This window comes from Pogonomyrmex barbatus, unplaced genomic scaffold (assembly GCF_055798465.1).
Source record: "Pogonomyrmex barbatus isolate J1 unplaced genomic scaffold, ASM5579846v1 scaffold1, whole genome shotgun sequence".
In the NCBI taxonomy this organism is placed as follows: domain Eukaryota; kingdom Metazoa; phylum Arthropoda; class Insecta; order Hymenoptera; family Formicidae; genus Pogonomyrmex; species Pogonomyrmex barbatus.
Window position 1 is genome coordinate 1,566,744 of NW_028297098.1, and position 17,659 is coordinate 1,584,402.

Genomic DNA, 17,659 nt, shown 5'->3' on the forward strand with positions numbered 1-17,659 from the left:
TATTTTTCTCATCTTAAAATTTTCATAAGAAATAATAGACAAGGAAATATTAAGTTGAATTAATCGGGGAATTCATAGGTGCTGATATGATTTCATTGTATCTTCTTAGATTGTGTACTTCCTTTTGTAAATGTGAGAGCTATGATATAAATCAAGACAATAATTTCAATTTTGTTAATAAAATTTGAAATAAAATAATAGAATATACCTTTTCAATTTTAGTTTGCAGATATTTTTGTTTAGATTTAGGTGTTAAAATTTCTGAAGATTTTGTAATTTCAAGTTTTTGTAGAAATCCTGATAATTCTTGAATCTTCTGATTTATATTTCTGAAATACGACGAATAATATTTATTACTCGTTATATTATACGTTAAATTATATTTTGGCGAAATATGCATTATTTAACTTACATTGATCTCAAACATTTCTTTTTCTGGTTATCTGCATAATCTCCCTAGCAATTAAGCAACAATAAAATAATTCTTATTAACTTTTCAATTCTATGTTCTCGACACAAAATATATTGAACTTTCATACCGCTTTTTGTGATCGTTTTCGTATGGCAGGATAATCTTCAACGTCGATTGCAAACGGAATATCATCTAATAAATTTAAATTTAATTTAAATTTAATAAATTTTATGTAATATGATAAAATAATATGAAAAGATAAAACATTTCTTTATATAATATAGTCATATCTTCATATTTTGTATTCATATCTTAGTAATGAATACAAGTTTTTATTACATATAAAACGAAACGAAAATTTTATTGCAAATTTTGGTTTTTACTATACAGGAAAAATATTTATACCTTCATTTCTTTTCATTATTTTTTCCATGCTTTTACTAAAGCTTCGTTTGTCGCGTCTCCATTTCTTTACAGTGTTTGAATCTCTATGTATTACACAAAATAATTTATATGTATTATTTATAATTATTGAAAACAATTTAAGTATGGGTCAAAGGCTCCCTTACTTAATTCTTTGAATTGTTGCCGATTGTATGTTCAGTAAATCTCTTGCTTTAGAAATCCATTGCAGCCGCTGTTCCATAATAATATCAGTACCTTTACTTTCGCATCTAAACGCAAAATATCGATCGCATTTTTATATATAATTAAGATAATTATATTGTTTTTTATAAATTAAAAAAAAATTGTTTTTAATTTGCTACGATATGAACGAACTTCTGCAATATAGTATCTTTAAATTATATTAATTCCTTGTTGATATTTCAGTATTGTCAAAAAATATGTGTAAAAAAATATAATCAGAATTTAATACGTAATTTAGATATCTAATCAGCTTTTTTAATACCCAAATAATTCTCTAAACATGACAACATGCTGCGTGAGTCTTTCAGCTGCATTGGTCGCAGCTGCATTCTACGCATGTCTTTTGTAACAATATCGAAAACCAGTTCCGAGTGTTCAATATTCCTGTATTTCTTTTTGTCCTCGCTGAATATCACGGAACGATGCGGTTTTGCGAGCGCGATGTGTTTCGTCTCATTACTAATCGTCTTAATTCTACATTCTCTTTCGCGATAATGCTTATATGTAATCAATTCCGTAACGTTTTGCCTAATGTAACACGATCTGGGTGACGGCCCAGTTAAATGCAAGATTTTCGTATCCACTTCGGCGATCTCGTCTCTGATACAAATTCTCTCGACATCGCGGCACGAAGTTATCATTTTTAAAAACGCTTGCTCTCTGTCGCAATTTTCGTCCTGATTATAATCTGTCTTATCATCACCCTCATTCTTGATACTTTCATCTTTGTATTGAACAACAGCAAAATTCTGTGCGCACGATGTGCAAAGAGAACACGCACTATTGTTACGTATTTCGCTAATACTGTTTACCAAATTTTCTAGAAAAGCATTATTATGCGTGTTGCTGTACCTGTTGCTAGGCTTGTAAGCTCTACTTTTCTTCCTGATTCCAGTGCCTTTGAACGAACCGCCGATATCGTTTGTGCTTTTTGATGTTTGCCGCGGAGCCTTTGATAATTTCCATCGCTTTTCGCGTGGAGATCGATAACACAAAATCATTGATGCTTTCGGTTCAATCTTCTCTAAAAATTAATTAAATTCTGATTAGTGATCATTGATTATTATAGCTTATTTTGCTAATCATTTCAAATAATCGGTATTAAAATTCGGCTCTCTCGAATAATCAACAAAGTTTTATAATGTCATTTGCAAGAAATGAGGTACAGTAATTTTCTTATGACGTATAGCTTTATTTTTTAGCTTTCCCTTAAAACATCATAATTTTGTGATCTTTAAATTTGTAAAATATGCGGACAACTAAAACATTTAGCCGATCTGTTGATATAGTGTGTTATTTTAAGAATTGTTTTACACTTCTATATGACAGATTGGACAGGTATTTTCTTACATATTTGATAAGTTCCAGGATTATAAAATGATTATGTTTTTAAGGGAAAATTAAAAAATTAAAAGAGTTATTTATCGCAAGGAAATTATTACGTTATTCTCGCTTATGATGTCGTAAATTATATAATATAACTGCAGCAGAGAATCGAGTCTTAATTGTAATAGATTTGTTGTGTGCATGCTTGTAATATGATAAAATTAAAATGAAGAATACGCAAATTTGAGATTCTTACGTTTTATAAACGTTACGGGCTCATTTGGATGTAATTTATTCCATTCAGATCGGAGATAGTTAAGAATACTTGAACATCCTAGAGCTATAATATCCTTTGGAGGCACAATGATAGGATTATGTGCAACATTGAGAGTTTTAAGTTTTGGCACCAAGCCTAGAAAGTTTATAAAAATGAAAAAAGGAGAAAAATTACACAATTTACAATACAATTAAAGACAACTTCTTCCGGTCCCGCTTTAATCGATCTGTTCTAACCGGCTAGATCACTTACAAAGTTACTTACTTACAAAGTTCTAATGGCAATTTTTCGATTTTATTTTCTTGCAGCAAAATGGTTTCCAACGAAGGATGCGATTGAATGCTCGTAGGTAAGCTCGTCAACAGATTATTTCGAACATCCAGCCATTGCAAATGTTGCAGAAAAACGAAAAGTTCCTTGGGAAGCTCGGTAAGACTATTATTTTCTAAATATAGCATCTAAAAGTCAATGAAATATTTTGTTCAACAAAAATGAGATAACGGTGATATGAATATTATACCTTAGAACACAGATCTAAAGCACAAACGATTTTTCAAAGATTATTCTCATTGCATTCATACTTGTATTGCGGGATATTTTTCAATCGTTTCAATAGGAAGTGACGTAAGGCCAACACTGGTTAAGTCTACAAAAGCCTCGTTGTATAGCGGAGTTCTACTTGGTGGTGGCGTCGAAGACACGACAAATGTAACCGCTGACTTTTTCGGCTTCTTTTTTCCCGCTATCGAGGAAACATCTGAAGCACTATCCGGCAGCACATCTTCGCTCAGCGAGAGATACGACTCGTTTCCTTCCAAACCTTTCCACAGAAGATAAATATTAAAATGCATATTTAAATTATGTCGTCTCGATTTATGAGACGACATTGTTTTTTTTTTTTTTTTTTTTACTTTACCCAAAGTGCTGGAGCCGGTCTTGCTGTGTGCTGTAGTGAGAGCATATGTTTCTTTACTCGAGGAAGCGTATGTATTTTCATGTAAATTGCTCGTCGTATTTGCTTCAAAAATAACATCGAATCCGGATGACGTTTCTTCGTCGTCTTCGAGCGATTCTAACACTCTCGAGGATCTCGCCGGAATGTCAATCTCGGAAGTCTCTTCCACGTTTTCTACATCGTTTTCCTGCATATATAATACATATATTTTATTATTATATAATATATATATATATATAATAACAATAAATAAATAAAATAATAATAATAGTAAAATTATATTCGTACTTGCACTTCTGTTTCGCTGGACGTGTCGTTGCCGTTCGTATCCAATGTCGATTGTTCGCCATTCAGTTTGTCTTGATTGTTTTCTATGTTGCCCACACATTCCTGAATTGATAGTAACTTTTCAGCTTTCGAATCCTTGGAAAGTCCGTAATACTGATCGAGAAGGTTTTCCGCGATGTCGGACATGTCCAAGATAAATAATAGATTTCTTTTGTAAATGTACTCGAAAAGATATATCAATAATATTTGTTGGCGATAGCAACCCTTCTGTTTATCTGTCACCTAGGCAACTGCCATCTTTCTTTACTATTGCTTTGCGTTTAATAAGATTTTACTTTGGGAAATATTTGTTTATGTTATCTAATTTACAACTTTACGTATTTACGTATTTATATATAATTAGTTTTTTGAAAATTGAGGCAATCCCGGAAATCCTCCTTCCAGTGCGAGATATATATACGCGTTATATCCACTTTTAAAAGGAGCAGTCGATTATTTGCATCTCTCAAAATTTATTTTTATCTATTTTCAGTGATGCTGGTTGATTAACTCGCTGCGCTAATTTGGTGAATGGCTGTCATCGCGGAAATCGTTTTGATGTTGTGTTTAGTGTATCAAAAGATTAATAGTACAATAGTATTATAGTATTAATTTTAGTATTACAAGTATATTATATTTAGTATTATTAATATAATAGTATTAATTTCTGTTCCTTTTCTTTAAAAACATATACGCGTTTGTATCTAGTAAAATTGAGAAAGTACTTATCTCTGTACATTCATAAAGGAATTGTGTGAGATCTTAATTGTTGACGCTTTACCGCGATGTTAATTGATTCTTTCGCTTTATGTTAGCAAAGCATAACTGTTAAATGTTAATATTAATTCTTATGTGAGACTCTAAAATGTATATTTCCATGGATTCCTTTCTGAATTACCGAATAGAAATTTAAAAATATAAATACAGACTTATAATAAAATCTTCATTTTTACCGCACAACGGAAATAAAAAATTCTGATTGATTTATTTTCTTATGCATAATGCATTATGTGTTATGCAGAAGTGTGTGCTTCGGTTCTAATTACAATTCAATAAAAATCAAAATGTATATTTCCATGGATTCCTTTCTGAATTACTGGATAGAAATTTTTTTTAATTCTGTGCTGATTTGAGATAGAAGATTATGAAGATAGAAGATTATTATGAAAATAATCAAATATATAATAATCATATATCATAAAATAATCATGTATAAAATTTTTATTTAATTACAAATGAGATTGATTGTAAAATACATTTTTATTAAAAGTAATAAAAAAGTACTAAAAGCAGATACTTAAAAACAATATAAAAACTTAAATTAATTTATAATTAAAAATAGTAGTAATACGATTATGTATGTATATAGAAATTTAAAAAAAATTAATATTTATAGTGTTTATAACAAATGTTTGTACATTTTTATATTCTTAATTATCTTGCAAAATTAAGTTAATGAAAATGGCTTAAATCTCAATATTATGACATTTAAAACATTATTAAGATGTTACGACAAAAAAAACATTTTAAGTTTTATTTTTTAGGCTAATTATCATTAATTCTTTACATCACTTTGATATCCTGCTTGAGTTTTCATCAATCATTTATTCGATCATATATGCACTCATCGTTATTAAAATTAAAGTAATTATAAAGTTCATAATCGTTACTGTTTATCATAAAATAATTCTCGGTGGTATCACTATAATTTTTTCTGATAATTTTTACGTGCGAGTATATTTCCTGTCATTGTTTAACGCTGCGATCAGAAATTTTATGGCAATGTGAGATATCAGTTCTAATTTAGGACACCTAAAAAATGTATCGCATGTATCGACTGTCAAAGATCGAACGCGCGTCAAATTCAAACGTTTTAAATTTTTGCACGACGCCAGTGCTTTCAAATCATAATCGATAAGACCTTGCCAATCGACTAAAGAGACATTTTCCAAGTATTGACAGGAGGAAACGAAATAACGGAAGCTTTTATTATCTTCAGTTTTATAATCGCTGGAAATAAAATAAAAACTATATTACAGATTTCCACAAAAAGAAAAAAAATTGTGTTTCGAAAGCAAAAGAAACATTTTTAAATACTAATGAAGAAAGAAATGGACACTATAGAAAATTAAGATATACATTGAAGAAATTATGATACGTACCGACAATTAAAGTTTACTGAGATTCTTGCATCCAGAGAATTCAACGAGATATCGCATTGTAGAAACAAATCTATTCCGATATTTCTTAGAGAAAAAGACTGAACGATTCCCGGAATACGCGACCGTCACGTATTCCATCTCAATGGAAACTGCTCAAATTTAGGAGGCAGAATGCTCTTACAAGCTCTAGAACCGGATGAAACCGACTTCGTTTCCGATTCATTAGCGCTATCCTACCAACCGATTATTATACATATTTATTATTATTATAAACAAACTTTATTACAATATAAAATAAAATTTAAGTAAAAAAATGAACATCCACCTATTTTTTATATTGATTTATCACAATTAATTAATTTACTACTATATTTTGCAATTTTAGTATCTCTATTATTTAATAATATATTATCACGCTTTCCACGTGTTTAATACACATGCACTTAAATCAATGCACATGCAAAGTAAAAAATATCGCTATTGGTTAGAGTGAGATGATATATTTCTTTCTTTCTCGTAGGATTTAGCCAAAACATGGCGGATTAGAATCTCTGATTGGTGGATCAGAGTTGTGGGTCAGTCTCTGTGTAGTGTCTCTACTGTAGAATAACTTTATTGGAAAACAGCCAAAATCGACAAGATATGTTTTACTAATTCCAGAAGCCTTCGTTAGAGGCGCTTTTTTTCTGCTGTGATATATACATACGCTTTTCCATCTATTATTCGTTCGTTTGTTGTTGCTCGTTATTCCGTTCGGTTTAGTCGTGCTGCATTTGACGCCATAGTAGGTTGGTGGTCTCATCTTACGACGTGATATTTGTGTGACTATCGGTCCCGCCAGAAGTCTGTGATATTTTTTTGTCGTGTTGTGATATCCGAATTTTGTTTTTACAATTCGACAGGTCTTGAATAACTTCAATATGTCGGATTCGGAAGGTAATTATCCTACCGATCAAAAACTGACATCGGCCAAGATGTAATGTAGGAAAGATTTATATACGACAAAATTGATTCGCAGGTGGCAGCGATGCGGGAAGCATCGGAGGAAGATCTCGTAGCGTTTCTCGCAGCAGGAGTCCCTCGCGGAGCTCGGCATCCAGAAGTCCGTCCAGATCTCGATCGCGTTCCCGATCGCCATCTGGGTAAGTCCAAATGCTTGGTGCGTCTTGATGTATTGCGAATTGTACTTGTATACGTAACATCTGTATAGTTTATTAATCAACTTGTTGACACGTGTACTTAAGTAACAGACTGAAATATTCTGCATGTACATGCATCTTTTACAGTACATGTGACATGAATCGATAAATAGATGAAGAATAGATAAATAGATAGAATAGATAAATGCATTCATATGTACTTTACGAAATTTTTTAACCGTTTTTAGCATTTGCATTAATTTACCTTTTTTGCGGACATAACGAAATATCGATTGTTCTGTAATTTTCTTTTTGGAATATAACATATAAATTTCGATAGTAAAGTATTTCTATAGTCTAATCTGGAAGAGGTGTTTCTCGATTATTTCTAGATTATTTTATTGAAGTCAAGAAAGGATTAAATATACTTGAATTAGTTTATATATGTAAATGTAACTCTTAATACCTTCCAGTGCTACAACAGTTTATATATATATTGACGGACAATTAGATAACGCTACATGTATATATATATATATATATATATATATATATATAAACTAATTCAAGTATATTTAACTCTTTCTTGATTTCAATAAAATAATCTAGAAATGATCGAGAAATACCTCCTATATATATATATATATATATATATATATATATATATGCAGGTTACATGTCACATCTCACAATGAGATATTTATTTTATTTATAGCTCTGAAGATGGAGACACTAAGGCAGATGAGGCAGAGGAAGTCAGATCAGGAGATGAAGAAGCCGTGGAACCAGAAGAAGAACCTGAAGGTATAATAAATAAAAAAAATTTTTAATTAGGCAGTCAAATAGAATTTAAGCAATATTTCTATAATCTGTTTTTTCTAAATTGTTTTATAATTTTTTGTTGTATATTTTATGATTTCAGGGGAAGACTTGAATAGCAGTGAATATGATGAGGAAGAAGATGAAGAGGATGATGACAGACCGAGAAAAAAGAAGAAGAAAGATAGATTTGGTGGCTTTATTATAGACGAAGCTGAAGTAGATGATGAAGTTGAGGATGATGAAGAATGGGAAGAAGGTGCTCAAGAAATTGGTATTGTAGGAAATGAGGTTGACGAAGTAGGACCAACAGCGCGTGACATTGAAGGACGAAGGAGAGGTACAAATCTTTGGGAGTAAGTATTAAAATTTTATATATTTAATGGTTATTTTATAATAAAGTAATCGAGTATTTAATAAACGAATTTTCTAGTTCACAGAAAGAAGATGAAATTGAGGAATATCTCCGGAAAAAATATGCCGACGAATCGCTCGCTGCTCGTCATTTTGGCGATGGCGGTGAAGAGATGAGTGACGAAATTACTCAGCAAACCTTGTTGCCTGGCGTGAAAGATCCCAATTTATGGATGGTAAAATGTCGTATAGGAGAAGAAAAAGCTACTGTACTCTTATTGATGCGAAAATTTATCACGTATCAATTTTCAAGTAAGATATAAATTTTTATAAACATTCACTTATATTTTATTATGTTTTACAGTATATTTTGAATATTTTCAATATATTTTTAATATATTTCTGTGTTTTACAAATTTTAGGTGAACCTCTTCAGATAAAATCTGTTGTGGCACCAGAAGGTGTTAAAGGATATATTTACATAGAAGCTTACAAGCAACCGCATGTAAAAGCTGCTATCGAAAACGTTGGAAATCTTAGGATGGGTATTTGGAAACAACAAATGGTACCGATTAAAGAAATGACGGATGTCCTGCGAGTAGTTAAAGAGCAGACCGGCTTAAAAGCTAAACAATGGGTCCGTTTAAAACGAGGCATTTATAAAGATGATATAGCTCAAGTTGATTATGTCGACTTAGCACAGAATCAAGTTCACTTGAAGTTACTTCCAAGAATTGATTACACTAGACCACGCGGAGCATTGAGAACAGCACAAAGCGAATCTGAAGCATTGAAACGCAAGAAGAAAAGACGACCACCAGCAAAACCATTTGATCCTGAAGCAATTCGTGCTATTGGCGGAGAAGTTACCAGCGATGGAGATTTCCTTATTTTCGAAGGAAATAGATATAGCCGTAAAGGGTTTGTACATTGTTTTTACATTTTGTTATTGTATACTCTGATACATACGTTAAATTTTAATTATAATTATGTCTTATTTTATGCAGTTTTCTTTATAAAAATTTCACCACAAGTGCTATTATCGCGGAAGGTGTTAAACCTACACTCTCCGAATTAGAGAGATTTGAGGAAGCGCCAGAAGGTGTAGAAATAGATTTAAGTGGTACACCAGGAACTGGAACTTCTGGGAAAGAAGATCAAGCTGTAGCGCATTCCTTTAGTAACGGAGATAACGTAGAAGTTTGTGAGGGTGAATTGATAAATCTACAAGGAAAGATTGTTTCTATAGATGGAAACATGATCATGGTTATGCCAAAACATGAAGAACTTAAAGAAGCTTTGGAATTTCAAGCTTCAGAGTTGAGAAAATATTTCACACAAGGAGATCACGTCAAAGTAAAATTTCTAATATTAATTGCGTGTTTTAGAAAGGAATATTGTTTATGATATTCTAATTGCATTATTTTATTTAAAATTTGCAGGTTGTAGCCGGAAGATATGAAGGCGATACAGGTTTAATTGTTAGAGTAGAGCAAAATAGAGTAGTTTTATTCTCAGATTTGTCAATGCACGAACTTGAGGTTCTCCCGAGGGATCTACAATTGTGTTCTGACATGGCTACCGGCGTTGATAGCTTAGGACAATTCCAATGGGGTGATTTGGTGCAGCTTGATGCGCAAACAGTCGGTGTTATCGTCCGATTGGAACGTGAGAATTTTCACGTACTCTCTATGCACGGAAAAGTAGTGGAGGCGAGACCGCAAGGTCTTACGAAGCGCCGAGAAAATAGAAACGCGGTCGCTTTAGACTCGCAACAGAACACCATACAGAAAAAAGACATCGTTAAAGTGGTTGATGGGCCACACGCAGGTCGAGGCGGTGAAATTAAACATCTGTATAGAAGTTTTGCTTTTCTACACTCGAGAATGTTCGTCGACAACGGTGGAATATTCGTATGCAAAACTAGGCATTTACAGCTGTCCGGTGGAAATAAAACAACGTCTATTAATTCCATGTCACCAGTGACAGGTTTTATGTCACCTAGAATTGCCTCTCCAATGCATCCCAGCGGGTTGGTCTCTCGTTCTTACTCTCTATTTTACTGAGAGATATATCTTGGAATTTTATTTCATATAAACTATGAATTAATCTTACAGAGGTGGTTTTGGACGAGGCGGTGGTGGCGGTGGAAGAGGCAGAGGTCGTGGCGGTGGCGGTGGTGCGAGACGTGATAGGGAATTAATTGGAACCACCATTAAGATAACAGGTGGACCATACAAGGGAAATGTAGGTATTGTAAAAGATGCGACAGAGACAACAGCCCGTGTAGAACTGCATTCCACGTGTCAGACGATCTCCGTCGATCGATCTCATATAGCAAACGTCGGCGTCCCGACAAAAGACGGTGGCTTCAGCAGTTACAACAGAACTCCAGCTTATGGAGCCGGTGGACAGACGCCGATGTATGCGAGAGATGGATCAAAAACACCAATGCACGGTTCTCAAACACCTATGTACGAAAGTGAGTATATTTATATATGCATATTCTGTTATGTAAGACGATATGGAAGACATAATCGTTTTTAATTCCGATATTATAGATGGCTCTCGCACTCCTCATTACGGTTCAATGACGCCGTCTCACGATGGTTCGCGTACACCAGGGCAATCTGGAGCCTGGGATCCATCAGTTACTAATACTCCTGCAAGAACAAACGATTTTGATGGTTATAGCATGGAGGAAGGTGGCTCGCCCGGTTATGGACCTGGATATCCTCCTACTGGAGGCCCGTTTACTCCACAAACACCGGGTACTATGTATGGTTCAGAACAAAGTTTCAGTTCGTATCAACCGAGTCCTAGTCCTGGGGGCAGTGCTACTGCAAGTCCGAGTCCTGCAGGCTACGTTGCTACTCCATCTCCTAGTGGTACTGGTTACACTACTAGTCCTCACGGAGCATTTGCGACTCCTTCTCCGATGGGTTACAGTCCTATGACACCTGGTAAGTAGTGATAATGGCAAAGTGATAATTAGATGAAGAATTATTATTTGTATTATAGCATCTATTTTAATGTTTCTGTAGTTTCATAATTCAACTGCATTATTTTTTTGATAAATTACTTTTTTTGCCTTATTTTTAAGTACTAATTATAAATAAAGATTTATGACTATTAACTTTAGTTATTCTATTATTTTTTAAATATAATTATAGAATTAAAAAACAAGAACAAGTTGATTGCAGCAAGCTTTATAATTTGTAATTCTTGCAGGGGTACCAGGTAGTCCATATAATCCGCAAACACCAGGTTCAGGATTGGATGCAGTTGGTTCTGGTATCATAGGTAGCTCAGAATGGCATACAACGGATATTGAAGTACGTATTCGCGACTCTCACGACGATCCTGCGCTCGCTGGACAACAAGCTGTTATCCGAGGAATTTCTGTAAGTGATTTTATTTATTCACGGGGACAATATTGAAGAATAAATGCTGAAGAATAAATTATCTATTAGTAAGTGATCTATTAGTAGTTTCTTCTATGTCAATCTTGGAATAAGATAATTATTCAGTATTGGCACATATATATTTTTTTTTATTTCATTGATTTTATAAGATTAATAAATTATTGTGTAACAGGGCGGCATGTGCACCGTTTATCTACCTACCGAAGATCGAGTTGTAAATCTCGTATGTGAACAATTGGAGCCTGTGGTACCGTCACGTGGCGATCGAGTCAAAGTGATTCTAGGTGAAGATCGCGAAGCCGTCGGCACTTTACTTTCGATCGATAATCAAGAGGGAGTGGTAAAACTCAATACGGACGAAATTAAATTCCTGCAATTACGATTTTTGTGTAAAATGAAAGCACCGAATACGTAATTTTGTACAATTTTATTACATGGTTACGATAATTTGAGTGAAAATGATGTTATAATCATTGATAATATCTCTTATTTTACAATATTTACTATATCTCTTATGTATATTAGATGTTTAATATATATTTGACACAGTAAAAATAAAAAATAAATATCTGTATCTTTTTCTTTTATTCTACATTATATGTAGCAATATAGTAAAAAGAAAATATTGTTTTTGACTCTTGATTATTACTGTCGCGCTTACAACTTGATTATCAAATTGATTATCAAACTTTGATATAATAATTTTACAATACATGTAAATTGATACATTGTACAATATTATGCGTTATAATTATAGATTACTTATGTGTGTGATTGAACAAATATATTTGACACTACAACTATATCTTATTATTCTATCCCACGTTCTCTCATATTTTATTTCCATTATTGTGTAAAATTTTTTTCGAGTTGTGTTTACAATATATTTTTTTTAATTTATAATATGTATATACTATTTATATTATATTTTTATAAAATGAGTTATATCTGAAGTTATTGTTTTATTAACTTGAAATAGTGCGCGTGATAAAAATACGATAGTATAGTGGAATAATGGACGCAAGCCGTTATAGGCTTGTCAGAAATACTCAAAAAAACTCGCGAAAAAAATCCGCGTGATTGATCATTTGAAATTCCTTTCTCAGAGTATGAACATATGTCCCTTATGGGTTTTTTCAATAGTTGTAGGCAGTATCTTTGATAAAAGGTTTGTTGTATTTGAAAAAGATGTCATTTAATGGTTAAATATTTACACTTATTTAATTTCTTGCAATATTATAATTATTGACAATTGAACAAGCAGACCTTTCTGCTTAAATTAAAATTTATATCAAACGTAATCACTTTATTGCTTGCGGATTGAAGTTTTCAATCCGTTTATTATCATCTCGTATAATTTGATAGGATAATTGAGGCTAAGACTCTTAAATATGGTCAGAATACCGGTACCGTTTTATTTGAAAGAAATGATTATGGAAAGCAATGCTGGACAAACGAGGAATTTACTATTCTTACTAGCCGGAGGATGTTTCAGGATATTCTGCCGCACGTAAGACCTATGAAAGTATTAACTTCCAAGAATTTCATCGACACAAATTGTGTTACAAAATTTAAAACGCGGTATTTTATCATCATAAAAAAATTAAAAAAAAAATCAATTCCCAGGGAATATATCTTTTTATTCATTTATTAATAAATTTATAACAAAAGAGATCGATATTTTTAAATAGTTTCCAGTAAAATTGTTCAAAAGTAATTCTCTGTAATGAAGACAGTTTGTTCTGCATAAAGAAGTGCACAGGAAGCTTTCTAAGATTTTCTCCTCTTCTAGGTGAATGTCATCGATCCCCAGAACGATCAGTACATAGCGCACCTCATGGACTATTTTCACATATGCCTCGAGAGCGTGCGGAGGTTGACCGTGGGCAAAACGAAGCATTTGATGATGAAAGCTTTGGCGGATACTCTGGGCGGTTACTTACAGGTCTACATTCTGCCCCTCACAAAGCACTCATATTACGCGGGTAACATCAAGTATCGTAACGCGAAGATGTTGTTTGAACTCTTCGACGAGCTGAAAGTTTTTCTTCGGACCAACGGTGCTGGCTGGTCAAAACCCAGCCGGGACTTCGCAAATATCAGGATCCCTCCCATTGTAATTACACCACCGAAAACATCAGTCGCCTGTAATGGATTTATCACGTATCCGAAGCGTAAGTGATCATCCTTTGATCTGAAGAAATTTTGTAAAATAAAATGCGTATTAAATATTTTACATTACTTAATACTTAATTTTCTGAGCGATGAACAAGCAAATGGTATTTTATAGAAGTAATAATATTTCTGAATAAAAATCTATCTATTTGTGAATCTAATTATAAAATATATCGAATTTATCTTGACTGGGATAATGAAGAATCAATTCAATAATTTATTGTATATATAATTTGTTCCATAAATGAAAACAGCTTTTGAACGTGATAACTACCGAAGCTTTACATTTAGAAAAAAGAGACAGTCTACGATGAAGCGGGGACATTCGAGACGTGCAGTCGATGGTGAGAACTAAGGGATGAGCGTCGTTTAATTTTAAACTTGTATACCATTTTACGTGGTATATAAATAAAAAATAAAAATAGTACAGTCATTATCATGGAAGAAAATATAAAAAGGAATTGTTTTTGTATAAAATTTCATATATTCACGTTATTAAAATTAAAATAATACAATTATCTATTTTGTAAAAAAAAATTGTTTATGAAATTTGAGAAATATTGTTTACAACAAAAACCTGAAAACTTTTACATCGTTTTTATTTTTTATTTCAAACATCACACATACAAGCATCAATTATTATTATACTTTTTACTTGGTCAAGGCTACAACAACGAAGCTACGAGCGAAGTTGTAATACCCCTCCCATTCCTCGATAATGAAGTAGAACCTAACAGGTAGTTATCGAATGGCAATTTATAAGAATACCGCGATGATCAAACAATCTTAATACATTATTCTCTCTATCTAGCATCGCGCTGCCCTTCAAAACCGACAGCCTGCAATCATTGTATTCGGAAAAATCGGCTTTCGCGCTCGTGAAGTACTACATCGCCAGCGTGAAATGCATTGCCTCACGACCCAATGCGAAAACGCGGCTGCGAAGGTTCAATAAAGACTTTTACACCTGGTTGCAACAATCTGTACGTTGTGAGCAAATCGATGAAACGATGAAACGAACACGAAACGTCTCGTAAAAAGATACTAAAGCATGACGAAAATTTACACCTCATTTCTCTTTCTTCAATTTTCTACTTGTCAACGCGTGTCGCGGTTGTCCTAGATTAATTTTAAACGGAAAATAAATAAAAAACGCATTTCAGGTGCGTGGACACTTAGACGACGAGAAGTGGTATCCGGCCTTTGGTGGTGTTCTCCGAGTACTGGCTACCCTGCGAGAACCGAGTAATATTTCATGATGGTCTTTCGTTGCTTGCAATTCGCCGCATTTGAAAATTAACGAGACCGATATGATATTCCGTTTAAACCGTATTCGCATAGCTAAGAAACTACAGTTTCTAGCAACATTTCACTGAGTACCGTGATCGCAAATTTGTGCGCAATTTCATCGTGTGCTTTCAAGAGTTAATAAAATATAAACGCATGTCCATTAATCCCTTGATATATGTCGAGGATCAAAATGACCTCATGCATTTCGCTTCGCATAATTTTCATATCGCGCATAGAGCTACTCGGAAAGTGTGTTTTCTTTTACAATTTTCAAATCACGTTGAAGAATATTAATAAACAGTTTTCTAGACTCTGCACTTAAAATTTCAGAGTAGAGGAAAAATTAATTTGTTAACAGAATGATGTTGATTTAAAAATTGTAATTCTTATTATAATTTCATGTCGTATATAATTTTTCTATTTTTTGGAAAATGCATATGTAAATGATGATATTCCATTTTTTTATAGTATATTTGTTACGGCTTGATGTTTTAGATATTGGTGGTAATATTATGAAGAGCAAGCAAGCAAGTGGCACTTACGAAGTTATGCCTTATAAAGTAGATACGGAACGTGCGAGTCAGACAAATGAGAATGCGCCGCCACTTTATAAAAGCAAGGGAGAAAGTAGGTTGTAGTCGTGAGACAACGCTATTTTTTTCGTCTTCGCATCTGTATCTTCAATTTAATAGTCCTAGTTTCTAATTGTTTAATAATTGAATTCTTAAATTATAAAATAATTAAATTCAATTAAATTCAGGTAACAGTACAATGACACTTAGCGCCACCGAGCTAGTGATTATAGCACTGGTAGCTGTATTGGTGTTATGGTTATTGGTGGGTTTGAGTTTAGTGTGCTATAGATTCCTCACTAAATCTCCCGAGGGCTGCACACCCTGCGAGTCAAAGACACCTCCGTGAGTTGAGACTTCACTTTTTTATGCTCAATATATTTTTTTTTCTCTGTTATGCTTTATACAATTTGAATTTTAAATATCTTATGTAAAATATTTAAAAGTTTTATTTAGATCTGAAGTTTTTTTGTAACGCTGCTGAATTGTGTATTATTTAAAAAACTAATGAATATTCGAAAAATGCAGTGATATTCAATCCATTTTTTTTCCAGATTTGCGGTTCTATATGAAAACGCGGATTATTGTCAGCAGGATATATGCTCCTCGAAAACATGTCGTAAGGGTATGATTGAAAAATTGAAGGAATGGTGGAAAGATAGGTTTGGAAAATGCCCAGGGGGATGCCAGGACCATGCGGACGAGGAACGTTGCTTAGCCGCGATCAGTTACAGCAGCAAAAGCACTGTCAGTGATAGCAGCAGGATTTATTCGTATGTAATGATATGTATTCTGCATTATTCACATAACAATCTTTTTTCATTAGATCAAGTAGTTCTGTAATTATATAAATCATTATGTGCATTAGTTATAACATATTTTATTTATTTTAGTTATTTTATTTCGATTACCATTTCACATCAGAATATTTTTGTATTAGTAGGCGAAAGAAACAAACCAAATCTACCTCCGCCCCGCAATTGGGAACATCCAGGGGTCGTACGGCTTTCAAAGTAAATGAACTTGACTGTTTCTTAGTAATATGCAATTAATATTAACAAATGTACTTTTGATACTATTTTATAGATTTAATCGCTTTTTAGACTTTCAGAAATTGATTTTAAAATTTTATGATAAATAGCGATCTATATCTCTATATTTACGTGATTTATGTGATTCTTATGCATAGGTATAGTATGAGGGGGGCGGTGAGGGGGGGGTCCAATCTTCGAATAAAAAAAAAGTTAAAATTAAAAGTAAAGTTATGATTTACAAAACTTAATATTTTCCTCATTTAAAATCAGAAACGAGATAGTCCAAGTCAATATTCAAAAAAGCAATTTATTAACACAAAAAAAGTTTATGTGTTAACAAAATTGATAAACCAAAAAAAATCCTGGATATGTCCATGTTCTTATATAATTATAAATTTTATCTACAGCATAGCGTTTGCTATAGTTCCGAAGGATCGACTACCTATTCCGACAGCCCAGCCAAGCTAAGATAATAATTGGACAATAAATATTTGATTTCGAGATGTCGCATGGGAATATGATATGTGGAAGGATTGTATTTTAAGATATACCATTTATTTTAACCTTAGGATATTTCTATCAATAAAAAGAAAAATTTAATAGACACACAACAGAACTTTTTAATCCCATACAATCGCGTACGTGCGGCATAGCGGGAAGAAACGTGAAGATTGTTTTACCCCATACCGCGTCAGGCCATTAATCTAATTTCATTACAGCGATCGCGCCGAAAGCACACTCCTG

At 32.9% G+C, this 17,659-nt stretch overlaps 5 protein-coding genes across 7 annotated transcripts; 3 read left to right on the top strand and 2 right to left on the bottom strand.

Moving 5' to 3' along the window:
• Window position 1: 1 nt before the first annotated feature.
• LOC148937944 (uncharacterized) lies at window positions 2-912 on the bottom strand. Its single transcript, XM_089080621.1, has 5 exons — window positions 818-912; window positions 540-604; window positions 413-456; window positions 209-329; window positions 2-139 (listed from the first exon to the last, which is right to left on the bottom strand). The coding sequence occupies exons 1-5, from the start codon at window positions 843-845 to the stop codon at window positions 50-52; spliced, it is 348 nt and encodes a 115-aa protein (XP_088936747.1). The 5' UTR covers window positions 846-912; the 3' UTR covers window positions 2-49.
• Window positions 913-1,124: 212 nt separating this feature from the next.
• On the bottom strand, window positions 1,125-4,477 carry LOC105430118 (uncharacterized). Of its 2 annotated transcripts, XM_011643489.3 has the most exons (6): window positions 3,907-4,477; window positions 3,580-3,805; window positions 3,245-3,483; window positions 2,932-3,121; window positions 2,643-2,798; window positions 1,125-2,084 (listed from the first exon to the last, which is right to left on the bottom strand). In XM_011643489.3, exons 1-6 carry the CDS (start codon window positions 4,090-4,092, stop codon window positions 1,303-1,305), a joined length of 1,779 nt encoding a protein of 592 aa, XP_011641791.2. In that variant the 5' UTR covers window positions 4,093-4,477; the 3' UTR covers window positions 1,125-1,302. The 2 variants fall into 2 exon arrangements, with proteins under 2 accessions (XP_011641791.2, XP_088935914.1); XM_089079788.1 differs by having other exon boundaries at window positions 3,245-3,805.
• Window positions 4,478-6,868: 2,391 nt separating this feature from the next.
• On the top strand, window positions 6,869-12,644 carry Spt5 (Transcription elongation factor subunit Spt5). Its single transcript, XM_011643490.3, has 12 exons — window positions 6,869-7,043; window positions 7,126-7,249; window positions 7,962-8,050; window positions 8,169-8,421; window positions 8,499-8,731; window positions 8,842-9,340; window positions 9,427-9,775; window positions 9,862-10,451; window positions 10,537-10,901; window positions 10,981-11,382; window positions 11,651-11,823; window positions 12,017-12,644. The coding sequence occupies exons 1-12, from the start codon at window positions 7,028-7,030 to the stop codon at window positions 12,257-12,259; spliced, it is 3,336 nt and encodes a 1,111-aa protein (XP_011641792.2). The 5' UTR covers window positions 6,869-7,027; the 3' UTR covers window positions 12,260-12,644.
• A 992-nt stretch (window positions 12,645-13,636) lies between these two features.
• Window positions 13,637-15,056, top strand: LOC148937945 (uncharacterized). Its single transcript, XM_089080697.1, has 4 exons — window positions 13,637-14,018; window positions 14,274-14,363; window positions 14,684-14,756; window positions 14,831-15,056. Exons 1-4 carry the CDS (start codon window positions 13,682-13,684, stop codon window positions 15,054-15,056), a joined length of 726 nt encoding a protein of 241 aa, XP_088936823.1. The 5' UTR covers window positions 13,637-13,681.
• Window positions 15,057-15,063: 7 nt separating this feature from the next.
• Window positions 15,064-17,479, top strand: LOC105430139 (uncharacterized). 2 transcript variants are annotated; one of them, XM_025219056.2, is made up of 6 exons: window positions 15,064-15,264; window positions 15,805-15,936; window positions 16,070-16,226; window positions 16,436-16,654; window positions 16,822-16,894; window positions 17,323-17,479. In XM_025219056.2, exons 2-6 carry the CDS (start codon window positions 15,822-15,824, stop codon window positions 17,386-17,388), a joined length of 630 nt encoding a protein of 209 aa, XP_025074841.2. In that variant the 5' UTR covers window positions 15,064-15,264; window positions 15,805-15,821; the 3' UTR covers window positions 17,389-17,479. The 2 variants fall into 2 exon arrangements, with proteins under 2 accessions (XP_025074841.2, XP_088936593.1); XM_089080467.1 differs by having other exon boundaries at window positions 15,065-15,264; window positions 16,825-16,894.
• The last annotated feature ends 180 nt before the right edge of the window (window positions 17,480-17,659 follow it).